General features: G+C 45.2%; 1 protein-coding gene across 2 annotated transcripts in view; it reads left to right on the top strand.

Moving 5' to 3' along the window:
- The window catches only part of TTC13 (tetratricopeptide repeat domain 13), a 127224-nt gene that overhangs the window by 103888 nt on the left and 5348 nt on the right, over positions 1-17988 (top strand). For both annotated transcript variants that reach the window (XM_088474407.1, XM_088474408.1), the window contains exon 20: positions 6187-6266. In XM_088474407.1, the coding sequence (XP_088330533.1) occupies positions 6187-6266 (80 nt within the window). The remainder of the gene's footprint in view (positions 1-6186; positions 6267-17988) is intronic.

A 17988-nucleotide genomic window follows, 5' to 3' on the forward strand; every position in this document is an offset into this window, starting at 1 on the left:
TCACCGAGGAGGCTACTGAGGCTCAGAGGTCTCTGGTGGGCCACATTAGAGATGCGGCTACTTATATTGGTGAGGCTGCTTTGCCAGTCTAATGATCTCCAGAGTCTCGGCCGCGGCCGTGTCTGCTCGCCGCTCCCTGTGGCTGCGCTCCTGGAGGGCGGATGCTGATTCTAAGAAGGGCTTGGAGGCCTTGCCCTACAATGGGGAGATATTGTTTGGCCCTGACCCCTAGATAAGATTGTGTACACACTGGCGAAATCTAAGTCAGCATTTCTACCATCAGCATCTGTGCCTTCAAAATCTAGAACCTGGTCCTTTCGTTCTCAGGGAAAGCCCAAAGGACAATCTTTTCCTAGACAATCAGCTACCAAATCTGCCACCAAACCTAAGAATCAGGCCTGGAGAGCCATACGCCCTACTGTCAAGGGTGGATTCCAGGGTGGGAGGCTGACTTCTTCAGTCTGCCCAGTGCTGATGTCACACCACCAAGGATGCTTGGGGTAAAAGAAGTGGCCTCTCAGGGGTACGCTCTCTCATTCCGTCGAAGACCTCCCCACCAGTTTTTCTGCACGAGCCCTCCTTCCGACAAGAACAAGACCTTGCAGATCCAGGAAGCCATAGAGTCCTTGCTGAAAGCAGGGGTAATTGTACCAGTTCCACTATCTCAACGAGAGACTAGTTATTATTCTACTCTGTTTCTGGTTCAGAAGCCGAATGGGTCTCATCGGCCTATCCTCAACCTCAAATCTCTGAACAAGTTCATTGGTGCCCAAGTTCAGGATGGAAACTTTACGTTCCATCATACTGGCTATGGAACCTTGGAATTACATGGTATCCCTGGACATTCAGGATGCTTACCTGCATATCCCCATAACGCCTTCTCACCAGCATTATCTACGGTTTGCTATTCTGCACCAGCACCCAGTTTCGGCCACTGCCCTTTGGTCTATCCACGGCTCCAAGGGTCTTTACCAAAGTTATGGCAGCCCATCTGCGTAGTCAGGGTATACGACTCCTACCATACCTGGACGACCTCCTCTTACTGGAAGGTTCTCCGGAGGTACTTCAACACCACCTACGCCTGACAATCGCTTGTCTACAAGCGCACGGGTGGTTGATCAATTGGGTAAAGTCCTCCCTAATTCCCTCACAGAGGATGGTTCATTTGGGAGCCCTTATGGATTCTCACCAGCAGAGAATCTTTCTAACTCTGGAAAAGATCTCCATGCTGCAACTTTGAGTGCGCAGGTGCCTTCCCAGTCGCCGGGTGTCAGTACACTTGGTGATGCAGGTTCTAGGATCAATGGTGTTCACATTCAACATGGTGGAATATGCTCGGTTCCATTCAAGACCCCTGCAGGGGCTGATCCTCTCCAGGTGGAACTGATTACCCCACCGGATCAAGACTCAGATGATGGTGCTCTCTCCGGAGGTGCGTCTGTCTCTGTCTTGGCTTCTGACATCTCATCTTACCAAGGGTCACTCCTTTTGGATCCCGGACTGGGTACTTCTAACAACGGTCGCCAGTCTCCGGGGCTGGGGCGCAGTGATCGGTCCGCACTCATTTCAGGGTCGTTGGACAGTGGTCGAAGCAATCCTTCCAATCAACATTGGAACTTCGGGCTGTGTACAGGGCCCTCATGTTGGCAAATCAGTCTTCACGGAAAAGCCGTGCAGGTTCAGTCCGACAACGCCACCACAGTGGCTTAAATCAACCATCAAGGAGGCACTCTAAGTCGGGCAGCAATGACAGAAGTGTCACGCATTCTGACATGGGCAGAATCTCATCTCCCTGCCATTTCGGCAGTGTTCATTCCGGGAGTTCTCAATTGGTAAGCGGACTTCCTCAGCCATCACGACATGCATCCAGGGGAATTGTCTCTTCACCATGAGGTGTTTCAACTCCTAGTGGACAAATGGGGTCTCTCAGAGGTGGACCTCATGGCCTCCTGACACAATCACAAGAGACGCCAAAGCAAGCCTAGTGGATGCTCTTGCAGTGAAATGGGCCTTCCAGTTTGCGTACCTATTTCCTCCAGTCTCCCTGCTTCCTTGGGTTCATCGGAAGTTCAAGCAAGACTGAGGCACTGCCCTGCTGGTGGCTCCAGCTTGGCCCAGACATCATTGGTACTCAGATCTTCGGAGTCTCTCCATTGACACTCAGTTTCTTTTGCCTCAACGTCCGGACCTGTTGTCTCAGGGTCCTTGTCTTTACCCAGACCTGGATAGTCTATCTTTGATGGCGTGGCTCTTGAGACACCTCTCCTAAGGTTCAAAGGATTCTCTAGCTCAGTCATCAACACAGTGCTGAGAGCGCGTAAGCCTGCCTCCGCCAGGATCTACCACAGTGTGTGGCATACATATTTCTAGTGGTGTCGTACAAGAGATTACGACCCTCAAGTGTTTTGTATTTTAATACTGGCATTCCTCCAAGCTGGATTGGACCTAGGCCTACGCCTGGCCTTGCTGAAGGTTCATGTCTCTGCACTGTCTGTGGTTGCTCCGCTTCCGTATATCTACACCTTTCTCTAGGGTGATCTCCGGATTCAACCTCCTTTTGTCCCTCCTGTGGCTCCTTGGGATTTGGCAGTAGTTCTTCGGGTCCTCCAGCGTCCGCCACTAGATTCAGTGGAATTGAAGTGGTTAACGGCTAAGACTTTTTCTTTTGGCAACTGCATCTGCCAGGAGTGTGTCAGAATTGGGGGCGCTCTCCTGCCGTACCCCTTTCTGTTATTTCAACAGGACAGGGCTGTGCTTCACACTCGCCCTGAGGGCCAGATTCAGACCCGCTCGCGAGCGAAGGACGCTCACAAGCGGGTCGATGTTGGCCGAATGCGCATGCACATGACGGAGGGAGCTCCGTCGTGCGCATGCGCGAGCTGTCGATGGTGACTGACAGCACGCCCCCTTTGGTGGGCGTGCCGGGGGCGTGGCTGCCAGACAGAGGCGTTCCCATGGGAACGCCTACCGTCTAAGTCCGGCCCCACTGACATCAGTAGTGATGTCAGTGGGAGTGATTTTGGCTCTGATAGAGCCAAAATCACTCCAGGGCTTGCGGCAGTGAGACCCTACCGCAGGGTCTCGTCGCAAGCCCGATGGTCGCGATGGTCTTGACCATCGCGACCATCATCATGGACGCTCGCATAAGCTGTGGGTGGTAACCCACAGCTATGCGAGCGTCCAAGAGGCCGCTCCATTTTTAGGGAGGAGGGCCCTGATTCAGAGCGAGCGCTCTGGTCAGAGCGTTCGGCTCTGAATCAGGCCCTGAGTTCCTTCCTAAAGTGGTTTCTAATTTCCATATTAATAAGGAAATTATATTACCGGTCTTTCAATCGCCAGACCTCTCGTCAGGAGAGCCCTCATTGGACGTGGTCCGTGCTTTCAAGATTTATGTGGACCGTACCAGTTCCCTTCGGAAATCAGACTCTTTGTTCGTGCTCTTCGGATTTCACAAGAAGGGATAGCCAGCCAATAAGCAATCATTGGCTAGATGGCTTCGTATATGACTATCTCAGAGGCTTACACACAGGCAGGCCTGCCTGTTCGGGCTTCTGTTAAGGCTCATTCTACTCGGTTTGTGGGCCCCTCGTGGGTGGCTCGCCGTGGCGCCTTGGCTGTTGAGCTTTGTAAGTCTTCCATTCAGACCTTTCTAAGGTTCTATGCATTTGGTACTCTCAGGATATTTCCTTTGGGCGCCGGATTCTCCTCTCAGTGCAGGAGCGTCCCCACCCTTAAAAGGACTGCTTTGGGACATCCCCAAGGTCTCCCTGTGGAGCCTATGGACCCTGAAGAAGAAAATGAGAGTTATGGTAAGAATTTACCTTTAACTCTTTCTTCGAAGTTCATAGGGTCCAAAGGGTTTCCCACCCTGACGCACCTTGCTTCATATGGGCTATCTCACTGGTCACCGGTTTCCCGTCTCCTTCTCTGTGAGTGTGAATCTTGAGTGTTCCAGTCTTCCTTCTCTCTTTACTCCACCAGCCTTTGGCTACTTACCAACTGAGGTGCCTCTGGCTCAGTCGCGGGGTATAGGGAGGATGGACCAGTGCATCAGTTTATGTATATAGTGAAAACAGTCCATCCAACTAGATTGATGACTTTAAACAATTAACATTAAGGCCCGTATTCAATTGACGGCGAAAAGTCCCGGACTTTTCGCATGCCGGACTTTTCGCTGTCATCGCCAGTTTTGCCTCTGGATAAGTATCTCGCTCGTCCCCCGCAATTTGCCCTATTCAACTGCAAAGGATGCGAGAACGCGTCCTGGCAAAACTTAGATCGGCGAAAAGGCCTGTCAGATTTGGGGAAAGCAGCCTGACACCCCCCAAAAGATGCACTGACATGGGGGATCACTATGGATACCCCCGAATAGCCCTGCTGAAGGTATTTGGGGTACTTAAATGGTCTAAATCGGTGCTATTTAGCGTATTTGCATATGGGGTGAAGAATAGCATTTAGCAATATTTTTTCTTCAAGATAACTAGTCCCAGCAAATTTGGGGTACCTGAAAATGAGGGCTAGCATATTTAAAAGTTGCTAAAGTGAAGTTTGAAGAAACATGGAAAAACTACCTGCCACAAATACCTGCAAAGAAAAAAACTCCTGGGGCATACTTGGGGACACCCCCGGAGTCTCTTTCGCTAGTTTTTATGTTTGTCCCCCAACTTTACACTTTTTCACCCCCAAAACGAAAGTACTTTTTGGGGGCTTTCTAATTTTTTTTTTTTTTTAAGCAGTTTTAACTTTTGGGGGACTATCCTAACACTGCACAGGGATCACACAACTTTGCGTTCCAAAACTGCACTTTTTTCCGCCTCCTTTCAGAGGCGAATCTTTTCTGCCTATCTGAATGCATTTACTTTCCGCTTGGGCGAAAAGTCATTGCAATTGAATTAGGCGGAAAGTTTCCAGCAGGCGAAATTACGTCATCGGCCCTAAATGTAAAACCTAAAAGCTGTTCAGGTGCTACATCATCTTTTTTTTTATCAAGTACAGCAACTTAAAGAACTACAAATAATACCTTGTATATCTGTATTGGTTCCAGAACTAGTTAATGAAAACACCTGTACCATTACCTGTAGGCCAACAATGTGTCCACCTTGCTGGGATAAAGAAAAATAAGCATACACCTTAGCAACTGGACAACAACAAGATGCGGCACAAGTATGCATGTTCCCATTGTTGCATGGTTGGTTACATGACCCGTAGCCAAGCAGTGTGGAAAAACAAAAGCTGCTGTATATTGCTTATTGTGTCCTAAACCAGTTATTTAAGACCACTGTTCTATCAGGCACCACAATAGTATGTCATTTGTGGAAACAATAAAGTAGACTCACAATCTGGACCAAATTAGTACTGAAAATATGACCTTAAAAATCAAAAAGCAATTGCAAATAAATAGCATGATACTTATATTAACAAGACCTATATTGTATCATATACAATGCATCATCTCCTATACTGTATCATCTAGCTATTAAGCTTGTTTGATTTGTTGTCTACCTGACAGATCTCTCATATGCCTGATAGAATTTAAGAAATGACTGAAACAATGGATTGATCATCATATTGGATTTAAGTTATTTACTTTAATTCCTTGACTTCCACGTCCAAATTGGATATGTTGGTTTGCATTTATATATAGATATGTTAGTAATATGAGAGATTTTTATACTGCTCCCAATTTTTCTTTGATTTAATGTTCTTTTAATGACCTATTGACTAAGAACGCTGTGCCAAAACGGAAAGCTCGGGATACATACTGTATATATAAATGTAAGCCATTCATTATTTCAGAAATTGGATCATGCCTGCTCTCTTCATTTCCAAGGTGACTGGAAAGTATGGTCATATTTCTAGTTCTGCATTCACTTTAGGTTTGTATTATCTGGTTTCATTGTGTTGTGTAATGGAGAAAGGATCCATTAATGCACTGCTGAAGCTATTATATTCCCATATTGTATTATTGAAAATAAGACTGAGGCAGATTTATTTACATCAAACCTTGCAGTTATCATTATGACTATTTGCTGACATGTTTGACTTTAACCAAGAAACAATGGGGCATATGGCCTATTTTCTGTTGACACACCACACAGCCATTCATTATCGTCTGTGAAGCTTGTAACCTTGCCTCTTGGACAGCCATCAGTGATGCCCTGAATGTTTCTCCTCTTTCCTTTCTAGGAGCCAGATATAGTGTGTGAGCTCATTCTGTCATTGGTGTATTATTTCTACAATTTAATGCCCCTCTCCAGGGGATCAAGGTCAGTGTCTTCCAACTTATTATAATGTTTGGTAAGCATGAGATATTGATTTTATTGTTCTTGTCCTTTGCGGAGGCTGAAATGATGCAGTGGAAGCATGAGTGTTTTCATTGGTTTACTCACTTAAAATCCAAACATTATTGTGTGGTACAACATTATACAATAACATGGGGCAGTTATTCTCCGATAAATGTACTTTTTTTTTTCTTTAATACACCATGCAGCGTTACTTGTATTAAGTTGGGGAGTGTCTGCGATGGTACTTTTTTCACCAGGCACTATACTACACTTGAAAAAAATATATGTTGTGGTATGCCCTTAGCGCAATATTGCAGCCTACAAGGTTACCCTATTTTTCTGCAGTAATATAAGCTATAAAGAGACTGAAATTCTGACCCTCTTGGCGCTATATAATGCACTCTCACCAATGGTAAATTAAAACAATTTCAATTGTATAGATCTAAAACATGCAGAGAATACATAAAACATAAAACATGCAGAAGGTTAATTAAAATACAAATGATTTTTCAAACACACGAAAAATACATGAATTGTAAAAATGTTTCTTTGAGTGGCTCTTTCTATAGCGTTAAATCAGCACTTATGTGTTAAAAATAAAGTGCATGTGTCTGAGGCAGCGTATAATTAGCACTTACAGTCTTTAGGTAAAGTGAAAATGATATAACTGTCCTGATATAAATAGAAATTGGAGTGATCCTACCCAGCTGAGGTGTTGGAGCCGCAGGTGGTAAAAATGCTAGGCACCTCCTGAGTACCCTGCATAGGCTCCAAAGGCAACTCCAGATGGGCAGGTATTCTCCTGATGCGGTGCAGGCACTGTTCCTAGGCCAATGCGTTTCAAGCTGGTAGATGCTCTTTATCAAGGCTTGGCGTTACCCTGTTAGTCAATGGGTAGTGTGCTGGATTTGGGGGCGGGTCTTTGTTGGTGGCTGTTGTGGGGGGGTGTTTTGCAGGCGGAGCTAGGCTCCCTGTCCCGGCACCAGGAAATGGGCCGAAAAACCATTGCGGGGCTCTGTGTTATTGATGGCAGGGAGCCATTGCATCTCCACCATTGATGGCAAAACCAATGGCCATCGTCTAACCATCAATAGTTGGTAATCGTCGATGGCCATCCCTAGACCACTGTCTTTTATTTAGTGTCTTAGAGCAAGGTTCATTTTTCTTTTCCCCAGAGAGATTTAGGTTTCATTGTTTTATGGATTACTGCACCTAAGAAAACTGTACTAAGGGCCTGATTCAGCAAGGATTCACTGCGCATGCATCACAGTGCGCAGACCCATCGCAGAGTGATTGACAGGAAGTACCGTTTGGAGTTGTGATGGGGGGGGGGGTCAGAGAAAGGCAGGTGTGCCAGTGCGTATGAACGCTGTTGCAGGGGCATGCATAAATTAGCCACTGCGATGGCATACGCAACTTGAGCTCTCACTGCGTGCAACGAGGTTAGCAATTTCTAGGTAAGGTCAGGGCTGCAGTAAGTCTGCGTGAGAGGTCGATGGTACTCGATGTTTCCAATGTTTGAGGAGGTTTGCAAGGTATTTATCTGAGAGAGGGGAAGTGGGCGTCTGGATATTGTCTGTGCGAGTGCTTTGTCATTACAAGCATTAGCGTACTTTCGCGGCAGACCTGCGTGCGCGTTTGCAGCCACATTCGTATCAGCGATCCTTGCTGAATCAGGCCCTAAGTACACAGTGCTGATGTATTCAGCTGTGTGTAACCAATGACTATATCTTAGGAGAGATGTGAGCTCTCTATTTGCAAATGTATTACAAAGGAAGAGATGCACTCAGAGGTCTTATGATTATACAATGTCAGGAGATGTAATTAGTTCAAATTAAAAGCAATTTATTACACAATGACTAAAGTATATAGACCAGAAAAATTAGAAAATGGTGTAAAGGTTAAAAACCAAAGGAATGATACATTAGTTGCATATATAAATCATTGTTGCAATAATCCTCAGTTGGTGCAGATAGAATGTTGTAATGCAATATTCCTCAAGCTTTATAAGACACAATGAGTACAGCCGTGACTATAAGTATGCAGTCTAGCAGTTATCCATGAAAACACATCCGTGCCAATACATTAGTAATTAGTCAGGATTCTCCAAATTATCACAAAAATGAATCAAATGCACTAAAATATAGATCTGTTTCAACTATGTATAGACGTGTAGCTAATTTCAGATCTAGTTTTGCATGGTATTCAATAATCATAGAATTCAACAAGTTTTCACAAAACGATAGTGACCAGGTAAACTGCGTTTAAGAGTCTAGGGTTGCACATTTAAAATGGATATTTACAGAGATACCAACTGTTAAAGATGTTTATATATTGGACCGTTTAAGAAGTATATATGGATGAAGGCTCAACAGCAAGTAGAGCCAGTGCTGTACCTTATATTATTGGAAAAATAGAGTGGAACTCGCCGCTATATAATCTCCATCTTGGACCTCTGATACAGTCTAGGTCATATTCGATTTCAAGGCCTTTAACGGAGCAATCTGTTCTTCCAATAGTGAAGGAGTATTGGTAACCTGTGGCTAGCCGGATGTCTTTTTATTCCTGCTGGATCAAGTGTGAATTTTTCATAATTAGTATTGACAGGTAAGATAATAAAGGTACCCAGAAGGCGTCTGTTGGCTTTTCTTACTATGAAACCGTGAACAAGCCAACAGATGCCCTACCAAGTTTTCAAACCTGCACTGGCTCTAGTGTCTGATTTTCTTGGGACTTCTGGTCGGATACTGTGATCAGCTGGTACCTGTTTTGCCACAATGCAAATAGCTTTTAGTTCTGTGGTGGACTGCTCACCTGCGTTCGCACTTGTCTCTGTCAGAAGCTTGTCTTGGCGGATGGGTTCATGCTGAAGCCTAAATGGTCTTTTTCCTAGAGATTCCGGTTTCCATCCATGGTTTCGAGGGTGTCTGCTGCACCCTCCGCATGCGCCCGCCTGCTCCTGAGATGCATTATTGCAGTTTTGGGTTTAATAATACAGTCTCCCTGAGGTTTCCTTACGGAGATTTTTCTATGACTCGACTAGTTCTGTTCCCAGATAGCCTTGATCAGGTTGATTGATGGAGCCGTTGAGGACCAGCCTTTTCCGGATTGCCTTGATTAGGTTGATTGATGGAGCCATTGAGGCCCAGCCTTTTCCAGATTGTGGTCTTCTTGGACAGTGGTCCATTCAGTTTTTCAGGCTACTGCTGCTTTTTCCTTGGGTTTCTGTTTACTCAGCTTCCTTTTGTGTTGTGGGTTGCCTTGGATCCTTTGTCTGTCCAATTCCTAGACAGACTGGCCTGGTTTTCTGCTGGGCAGACCATCATGTATGGTATGGGACCCATTTGGCACTTGTTCCTCCTTGGGCTTTGACACTTTTTAAAGTCTTCCAGGGGGCTTTAATTTTGTTTCTGTAGTTGGTGGAATATTGATTCCCTTCTTCTTCAGGGTCCATAGGGCTCCAAAGGGAGACATTGGGGTGTAGGTGGGACCTGGAGGACCGGACACCAACAGCAAAGCTTTTCAATCCCAGGATGCTCCGGTCCTTCCCCCTATACCCCTGCCCACAGCCTGAGGGCACTTTAGTTTCGTTGGTGTCCGGCAGGAGCTAGACCACCATTATTTTATTTTGATTTAATTTATTGCTATTTTTTTTTTTTTTTTTTACTATAACGGGCGAGCAGCACCAGGATGTCCTCCGGCCGAGGCACCGTGACTCCAAGTCTGTGCTAGGTACTCCCGGCGGGTCTCAGAGGGGAACTAGCTAGCAGGGTCTTCGGACCCTGGACTGCAGCCCGGAATTCAGGGGACAGGTAAGGCGGAACCCCATCTGCGGGGACCCGCATTGTTACGTAGTCTTGCCTCTGGTCTCAGGAGACAGAGCAGAGGCGCTGATGTGGACACTGGTGCGCCCATGACTACACTTGACCACCGGGGCATATAACATACTGGTGCAGGGAATATATAAGGAGGCCAGTGGACCCAGTGGTTAATGTCAGCAAGGGGAGAAGCACTCTCCCTGCAGCCCCTCCCCCAGTCCAGGGCAAAATTCCACTGCAGTCTTTGTGTTCCCTGGGCTGCACCTCCCTCACCCTCCGCATCCCCAGAGACGCGCGGCAGCCATTTTCTGCAAGCAGGTCTCCGGGAAAGAGTCGAGTCTCCCTGTATACCTCTCCCACTGGCCAGGTCATACAGCGCTATATCCTACCAGCCACTGTGGCCTGTGTAGTTGATTTTAGTGCCCATTGCAAACATGTAATGTTTTTTTGCATTTGTATGTGACTTGTGCTAGAGCTAATCTCTACTTGCTATACTGTACAGCGTATACATTTCTCTTTATTCTACTATACCCTGACATACTAAGGTATAGGGAGTTCATTGTACCTCACATTTCCCAGATACTTGTGAGGGCTATCACATAATTTATAGCGCGGTTGCACGCTACACTGTGCCATATTATCCAGGGTGTTCACTGCACTGTATCATACGTTTTTTTTTGTTATTCTTGTGGTTATGCAATTTGTATCAGACTGCGCTAATATAAAGGAATCTACTGCAAGATAGCAGACTTCACATGCATACATAAATCAGTCATGGCTCCAAAATAGGAAATTTGTACTAATTTGTTAATATATTAATTTTTAATCTGATATTTGTTCACAATTAAAAATACACATAATCTACAGACAAATACAACACACATTAGTCAAAATATACAATACACAAAACAATAAACCTCTATTGAGCATATATATCTAAACTAAAAACCACTTTGCTACTTGTGCATGATATGGCATGAATATTTGACATCAATACAGAAGGTGAAATGCCCAGAGCAGTCCAATTAGAATATTGATCATGTGTCCTCCATACAACAGTTAAATGCCATGTACTGACTTGCCAGCCGAATATTGAAAAAACGCTGTGTTGACGTAATACCTATCCGTTGTACAGGTCAGGTAATATAGCGTTGCGGTGAGCAAAATAAGATGCCAATTTCTCCAGTGAAATAGGTTAATGCTATAGCAAGTATGGCTAGGGACAAACAATCATACCGTCTCCCTTGGCTCCTGTTGCGCTGATATGTTATCCTCAGCTGCCCTTAATACAGATCAAGCGGTGCAGCGCCGCTGTATTTAATGGGAGCTGGTTTCTCCAGTTAAAGTGAGCGGGTGTTGGAGCAGGGGTATTTGGAATCTGTAGTCCCTCAATCTCCCCTCATCTCTGCTCACTTGACAGTACCGCCCAGCTAAAATAAGAACGCCGATGCCTCTCTGCAGTGATGCCGCGGAGAACAAATAGCGGCTGCAAACAAACCAGCTGGCGGTTCCACTGGAGATCGTCCACAAGCAGGAAATGCTGTGTAGTAAGGGGGAATCCTCCTACTACACAGAGGATTCCCCCTTACTACACAGCATTTCCTACGTGTGGACGATCTCCAGTGTAACCGCCAGTGGTTGACAAAATCCAGCACAGACTGCTCCCACAATCGCCGAGTGTCAAATCACTCTGCAATGCAGGTCTTGGGATCAATGGTGTCCACCTTCGACATGGTGGAGTTTGCCCAGTTTCACTCCAGGCCCCTACAACACCTGATCCTCTGCAGGTGGAATGGACTATCCCATCTGTTTAAATTCCAGACGATGAGCCTCCCCCCAGAGGTTCTCCTGTCCCTAGCCCAGTATCTACAGACTTCCCATTTGTACAAGGGTCGTCCCTTTTGGATCCTGGACTGGACTCTCCTTACCATGGACGCAAGCCTCCGATGGTGGGGAGCAGTAACCAGCCAGCACTCCTTCCAGGGCCTATGGTCCCCACTGGAGGCAGTGTTACCAATCAACATCCTGGAACTTTGAGCCATCTACAGTGCTCTCACTCTGGCTCAGAATATTCTAGAAAAACAAGCCGGTAAAAGTACAGTCTGACAACGCCACGACTGTGGCCTACCTCAATCACCAAGGGGGCACTCAAAGTCAGTCAGCAATGACAAAAGTGTCCCATATTCTCAAATGGGCCAAGCGCCATCTCCCAGCCATCTCCGCAGTGTTCATTCCAGGGATTCTCAATTGGGAAGTGGATTTCCTCAGCCGTCACGACGTGCATGCAGGAGAATGGTCTTTACATCCAGAAGTCCTTCAGCTTCTAGTGGACAAATAGGGTCTTCCGGAAGTGTATCTCATGGCCTCAAGACACAACAACAAACTTCAAATTTATGGAGCCAGAAAACAGTACACTGGTGTGGCCTTCATAGATGCATTGTCTGTGAAATGGAACTTCTATTTGGCATATCTTTTTCCCTCCAATATCCCTACTTCCTCAAGTGCTTCAAAAGATCAGACAGGAGGGGGGCGCAGTCCTATTCATAGCTCCAGCTTGGCCCAGACGTCATTGGTACTCTTGTCTTCAAAGGCTCTTCATAGATGTTCTTCTTCAACTTCCTCTAAGAGTAGACCCGTCTGTCTTTAACGGCTTGGATCTTGAGACATCCCTCCTAACTGCTAAGGGTTTCTCCTGCACCGTGGTTCAGACCATGCTCTGAGCACGTAAACCAGCCTCGGCCTGGATTTACCACAGAATATGGCATACAAATTTCCAATGGTGTGCTCCAAGAAACTATGGACCTGATTCAGAGCCGCTCGTAAGCGGCCGCTCGTTCGTTCCGAACGATGTTCACACAACTGCGCATGCGTACGGCTCGTAATACGCATGCGCAAACCAGTCAGTGCAGTCGAAATTCATGTGCTCGCAAAATAGCGAATGCCTGCTAATTTGAGTGACAGGATGAGGCGTTTGTGGGTGGTAACAGGGGAAGGTGCTTGAAAACGGGGGAGTGGACATCCGAACGCAGGCGTGCCAAACGGTCAAAACGGGCGTTTAATGGGAGTGCATAATTAACAAAGCAGCGTCATCGGCCACGTCACTTGGTTGTCTTTTAGCCAGAACTGCTCGCATGATTGCGGTAGGAAAATGCTACCACAAGAATAGCGAGCAGTTCAGACGCCGTTTGATGTACTCGATTAATCTAATAAATACCGGAGATGACGTATGATGCGAGCGGCCAGGGGGTGTTTTTATCAAAATAGCGGCCGCAGGTCTTGTTCGCTCGTTCAGACTTAGAGGCGTCAACAGACCTCAAAGAGCGAGCACTTCATTTAAATAGCCAGCCCCTTTTTCAGAACGACCGTCCGCAAATAGCGTACGGCTCTGAATCAGGCCCTATGTCCCACATGTCTTTTAAGATTTCTTAAGTTTATTGCCTTTCTTCAGGCTGGACTGGATCTAGGCCGAAACCTAGCATTTCTGAAAGTGCCAGGTCTCTGCTTTGTCTATTTGGTTTCAACACAGAATTGCTACTATACCAAATGTTCACACCTTCATGCAAGGTGTTCTACATATACAACCTCCCTTTGTCCCTCCTGTGGCTCCATGGGATTTGTCAGTAGTGTTCCAAGCACTCCAGGAACCTCCATTCGAACCCCTGGAATCAGTGGATGTCAAGTGGCTCACTGCGAAGATTCTGTTTCTTCTGGCTATAACATCTGCCCGTAGGGTATCGGATTTAGGGGCACTCTCATGTCGCTCCCTCTTTATAATATTTAATCAGGACAGGGCTGTTCTTCATACACGCCCAGGTTTCCTTCCCAAGGTGGTTTCTCGCTTCCACCTGAATGAAGGAATTGTGGTTCCGGCATTTCATTCACCAAACCTCTCGGCAGATGAGGCCTCGTTGGATGTGGTCCGTGCTCTGAAGAGCTATGTGGACCGCACTATTTCAATCAGGAAATCGGACTCCCTCTTTGTCCTATATGGATTCCACAAGAAGGGATGACCAGCTAACAAACAGACTCTGGCCAGATGGATTCGCATGACTATCTCACAGGCTTACACGCAGACTGGCTTTCCTGTGCCGGCTTCAGTATCTGCTCGTTCTACTCGCTCTGTGGGTCCCTCGTGGGCAGCCCGGCATGGCACCTCTGGTGAACGGCTTTGCAAGGCGGCCACCTGGTCTTCTGTCCGCACCTTTCTTAGGTTTTATGGCTTTGATACATTTGCCTCTCAGGATGCTTCCTTCGGGCATATGGTTCTCCTATCAGTTCAGGAGCATTCCTGTCCTTGAACAACTGCTTTGGGACATCCCCATGGTCTCCATGTGGAGCCCTATGGACCCTGAAGAAGAAAAGGAGTTATGGTAAAACTTACCTTCGTTAACTTTCTTCGAAGTCCCTGACCCTTCAAGCTTCTATGGGTTTCTTCTCCTGGTCACTTGTTTCCTTCTCTGTGTAAGAGTGTGATTCCTCAGTGTACCAGTCTTCCTTCTCTCCTATCCTGCTCCTGCCTTGGGCTTGTTAACAAAATTGAATGCCCTCAGGCTGTGGGCAGGGTATAGGGGGAAGGACCAGAGCATCCTGGGATTGAAAAGCGTTGCTGTTGGTGTCCAGTCCTCCAGGTCCCACCTACACCCCAATGTCTCCCTGTGGACCCTATGGACTTCGAAGAAAGAGAGTTAACGAAGGTAAGTTTTACCATAACTCTCCTTTTTATTACAGGTTCTCCTTCTGCCTCTGATTACTCCGCTTATCGGTTTCTCTTTGAGATGGCCAGTGTCCAGGTGTTCTATGCAATTATGACTTTTTTTCTTTTCACTGGAATGGTGTTAGTGCCATAAGGGCTAATACTAGAGTAGTGTGGGTTCTTGAGCGGCAAGCCACAAAGCCTCGGTCGGATAGTGGTGCAAGGCTGTCATCCTGGTCCTTGGTGCGCATTTTTGCTTTTATGCTGATTGGCGTACAGATTTTATGACTGGCTTAGCCAGACATTACCCATCACTGTAAAATTCATTCCTTGGTATTCATCTAGGGACACTGTGTTTCCTCCCTGTTACTTATTCTGTATTTGATAGACTTCTCTTCTTCGTACTTCTCCATATGGCTTTGTTGGTTAAAGACTGAGGTCTGAGCTCTGGAGAGGTGGGAGACCTTAGAGGGGGACTGGAGCATATTTGTAGTTTAACTATTTAGTGTCTACTCCTTGTGTCATCCCCTTTAACCCACAGGGTAACAGTGTCTCCCAGATGTATTAACATCTCGGTGTCCGAGATGTTAATACGTCTCAGCACATCGTTTCCTGCTTCACCTCAATGAGATTCGGAGTAGGAAGTACTATAGCTGCACAAGTTCATACAACCTATGCAGGTTCCAAACTTAAGCCTGACCTACTTTTTGCATATTTTAATTAAAAAAATTACTATTTTATTTTCTGTATTTAACAGGTTGGAAAATAAAAACCATGATTGCGTCATGCACAAAGTTTGGTGCATTAATATTTAAAACAATACTCTGACCCTTCTTAGCTAGAAGTGTTGGGAAGTAAAGCACCACTTGCAGGGGAAAGCATTTTTTGCATACCAACTTTGAATACTTCTGCATTAGCATTGGGAAACATAATAGAAAATATAATAAACAGCTGGACACATCTGGATGAAACATGTATTGTTTATCAAAATCCAAGCTTATACAGTCCAGAATAATGGAGCCAGAAATTGCTTCTGTTTAGTGTTATAGAAGGACATGAATTAAGGAATGTCTCTTCGAGTTTCAGGATTTCTTAGAGAAGCGAGACACATACCATCCCTTCCCACTTACAGGATATACCAGACTGTCTCTTGTACTGATGTTGACGGCTGAAATCTAAAACTTTGTAACTTGCTGTTCACCCGTCTAGTGCTCTTTCCTATCACTTAATTTTTTTTCTGGATTTCACCTCCTTGTTTGCCACCACCTGTATAAGAACCTCTTTGTCGTATTTACAAAGTAGCGGCTTTTGGAAGCTGCTGCTTCTCAGCGGTTTGGGGCTAAAAATTTAAAGCAGCACTCCTATTCAGTGTAAAGCCTGACCTACTGTACACTGAATGGTCCCGTTGCTTTAAATTTTCAGCTCCAACCCGCCGAGAATTGTCGGCTTCCAAAAGCCACCGTTTTGTAAATATAGCCCTCAGTCTGTATCTGTTCAGAACCTTTAATAGTTCTTTCGTCAGGATAAAGCAGTAATACAAAGAGCACACCTTAAATACATCTCACCAAGGGATGTCGCCGGAAGTCTGTGTTCAACACAGCTTGTCAGCGATATTTAAATGTGCACCAACCCACTACCAATTACAATTAAAATGAATAGCTATCTGTAATGAGCTTCAAGTTCAAATAACAACAATAAGAATATAATTCATGTACATCGAGGAATCCTAACGAAAATGCAGCATTGAAGCATAACAGACTAACATGTTGACACAATGACTCATTGTGTCAACATGGGTTGGTGCACATTTAATTATCGCTAACAAGCTGTGTTGAACACAGACTTCCGGCGACGTCACTTGGTGAGATGTATTCAAGGTGTGTTTTCTGTATTACTGCTTTATCCTGACAAAAGAACTATTAAAGGTTCTGAAACGTTGACAGACAACTGGTTTGTATCGAGTCCTTACAAGTCGTCCGAGTGCCACCTATTGACTCTTGGAAATTTTTATATATATATATATATATATATATATATATATATATATATATATATATATTTATTAAAATACTCTAGTAGTTTCACTATGAAATGAACAATTGGTAAGTAAAGATGTTGCCAAAGGAAACAACTCATTCAATATTTAATTTGCATTATTAAGTTATCTAAAAGAGTTCTGTATTTAGACAGAAGAAGTTTGGTTCTACCACAGTTTATCAGAAATGTTACTGCCACTTCTAAACATCTGTATCATGACCAGGTCTCACCTCCTTAGTTATCATTGTAATAATAAGTCCAGGAATGCTTTGAATTGGTTTCCAGAAATTCCAGACCAACATCTTGCTAGTAGTATATGACATTTTTCCAGTGTGGCAAAGAAGCATATAAAACGATAATTGTTTATTCTCATTAGTCTGGGAAAACTGCAAGCTGTATCCATGCTTTCTGAGCACAGATGTCAGATGTGACAAAACCACTGTGTTTCTACCCACAAGAAAGAGTTGGACAAATACTTTTCTCCATATCCACTGAAAATGACATAGCTACCAGGGCTATGGACATGGAGGCAGAGGGATACTAGTGCTGACACAAGCTGGAAGCATCATGGTTGGTGCCGGCTTCTAAAAACTGACTGGGGCATTGAAGGCGGCATGATGGTCCTGTACCACATGCTTAGCATGCAGTGGTGAATGAATGGCATTTTTTTATATTTTTTAAGTCTTTATTTGTAAGACAGGTGTTGGGCATACCAAAGGTCCATTGAATGGCATTCTGAGGGTTCACTAGCTGCTTTGCTGGAGGGACACACGCTGCTAGACTGAACAGGGGCTTGTATACTAATTAGTATACCCTGAGTAAGGTGCAGTGGTTTACTTGGAACATTGCTGCTTGTCTAGGGACTTAAGCCTCCTAGAACATTTTACCACTAATCTTTGCTGTTGGTATGCTTTGTGCACAGTATATTTCCCTAACCTTGGCCCTGGCTGCTAACTTTTGGATGCATATTTCTAGGCCTGCCTTTTAGTAAGATGACGAAGATGTTATAGAGCTCACGGCACCACTGTATGTTATAAAGTGTAATTTCCATGTGAAATTTAAATCCTTTCCACCTGTTACAAAAGACTTTTTTTATTTTTTATAGGCTCATTGAACTGGCTAGATTGCAAGCTTCAGTGCTAATTTGAGTTTATCT

The sequence above is a fragment of the Taudactylus pleione genome, unplaced genomic scaffold (assembly GCF_031769625.1).
Source record: "Taudactylus pleione unplaced genomic scaffold, aTauple2 ptg000154l, whole genome shotgun sequence".
Lineage (NCBI taxonomy): Eukaryota > Metazoa > Chordata > Amphibia > Anura > Myobatrachidae > Taudactylus > Taudactylus pleione.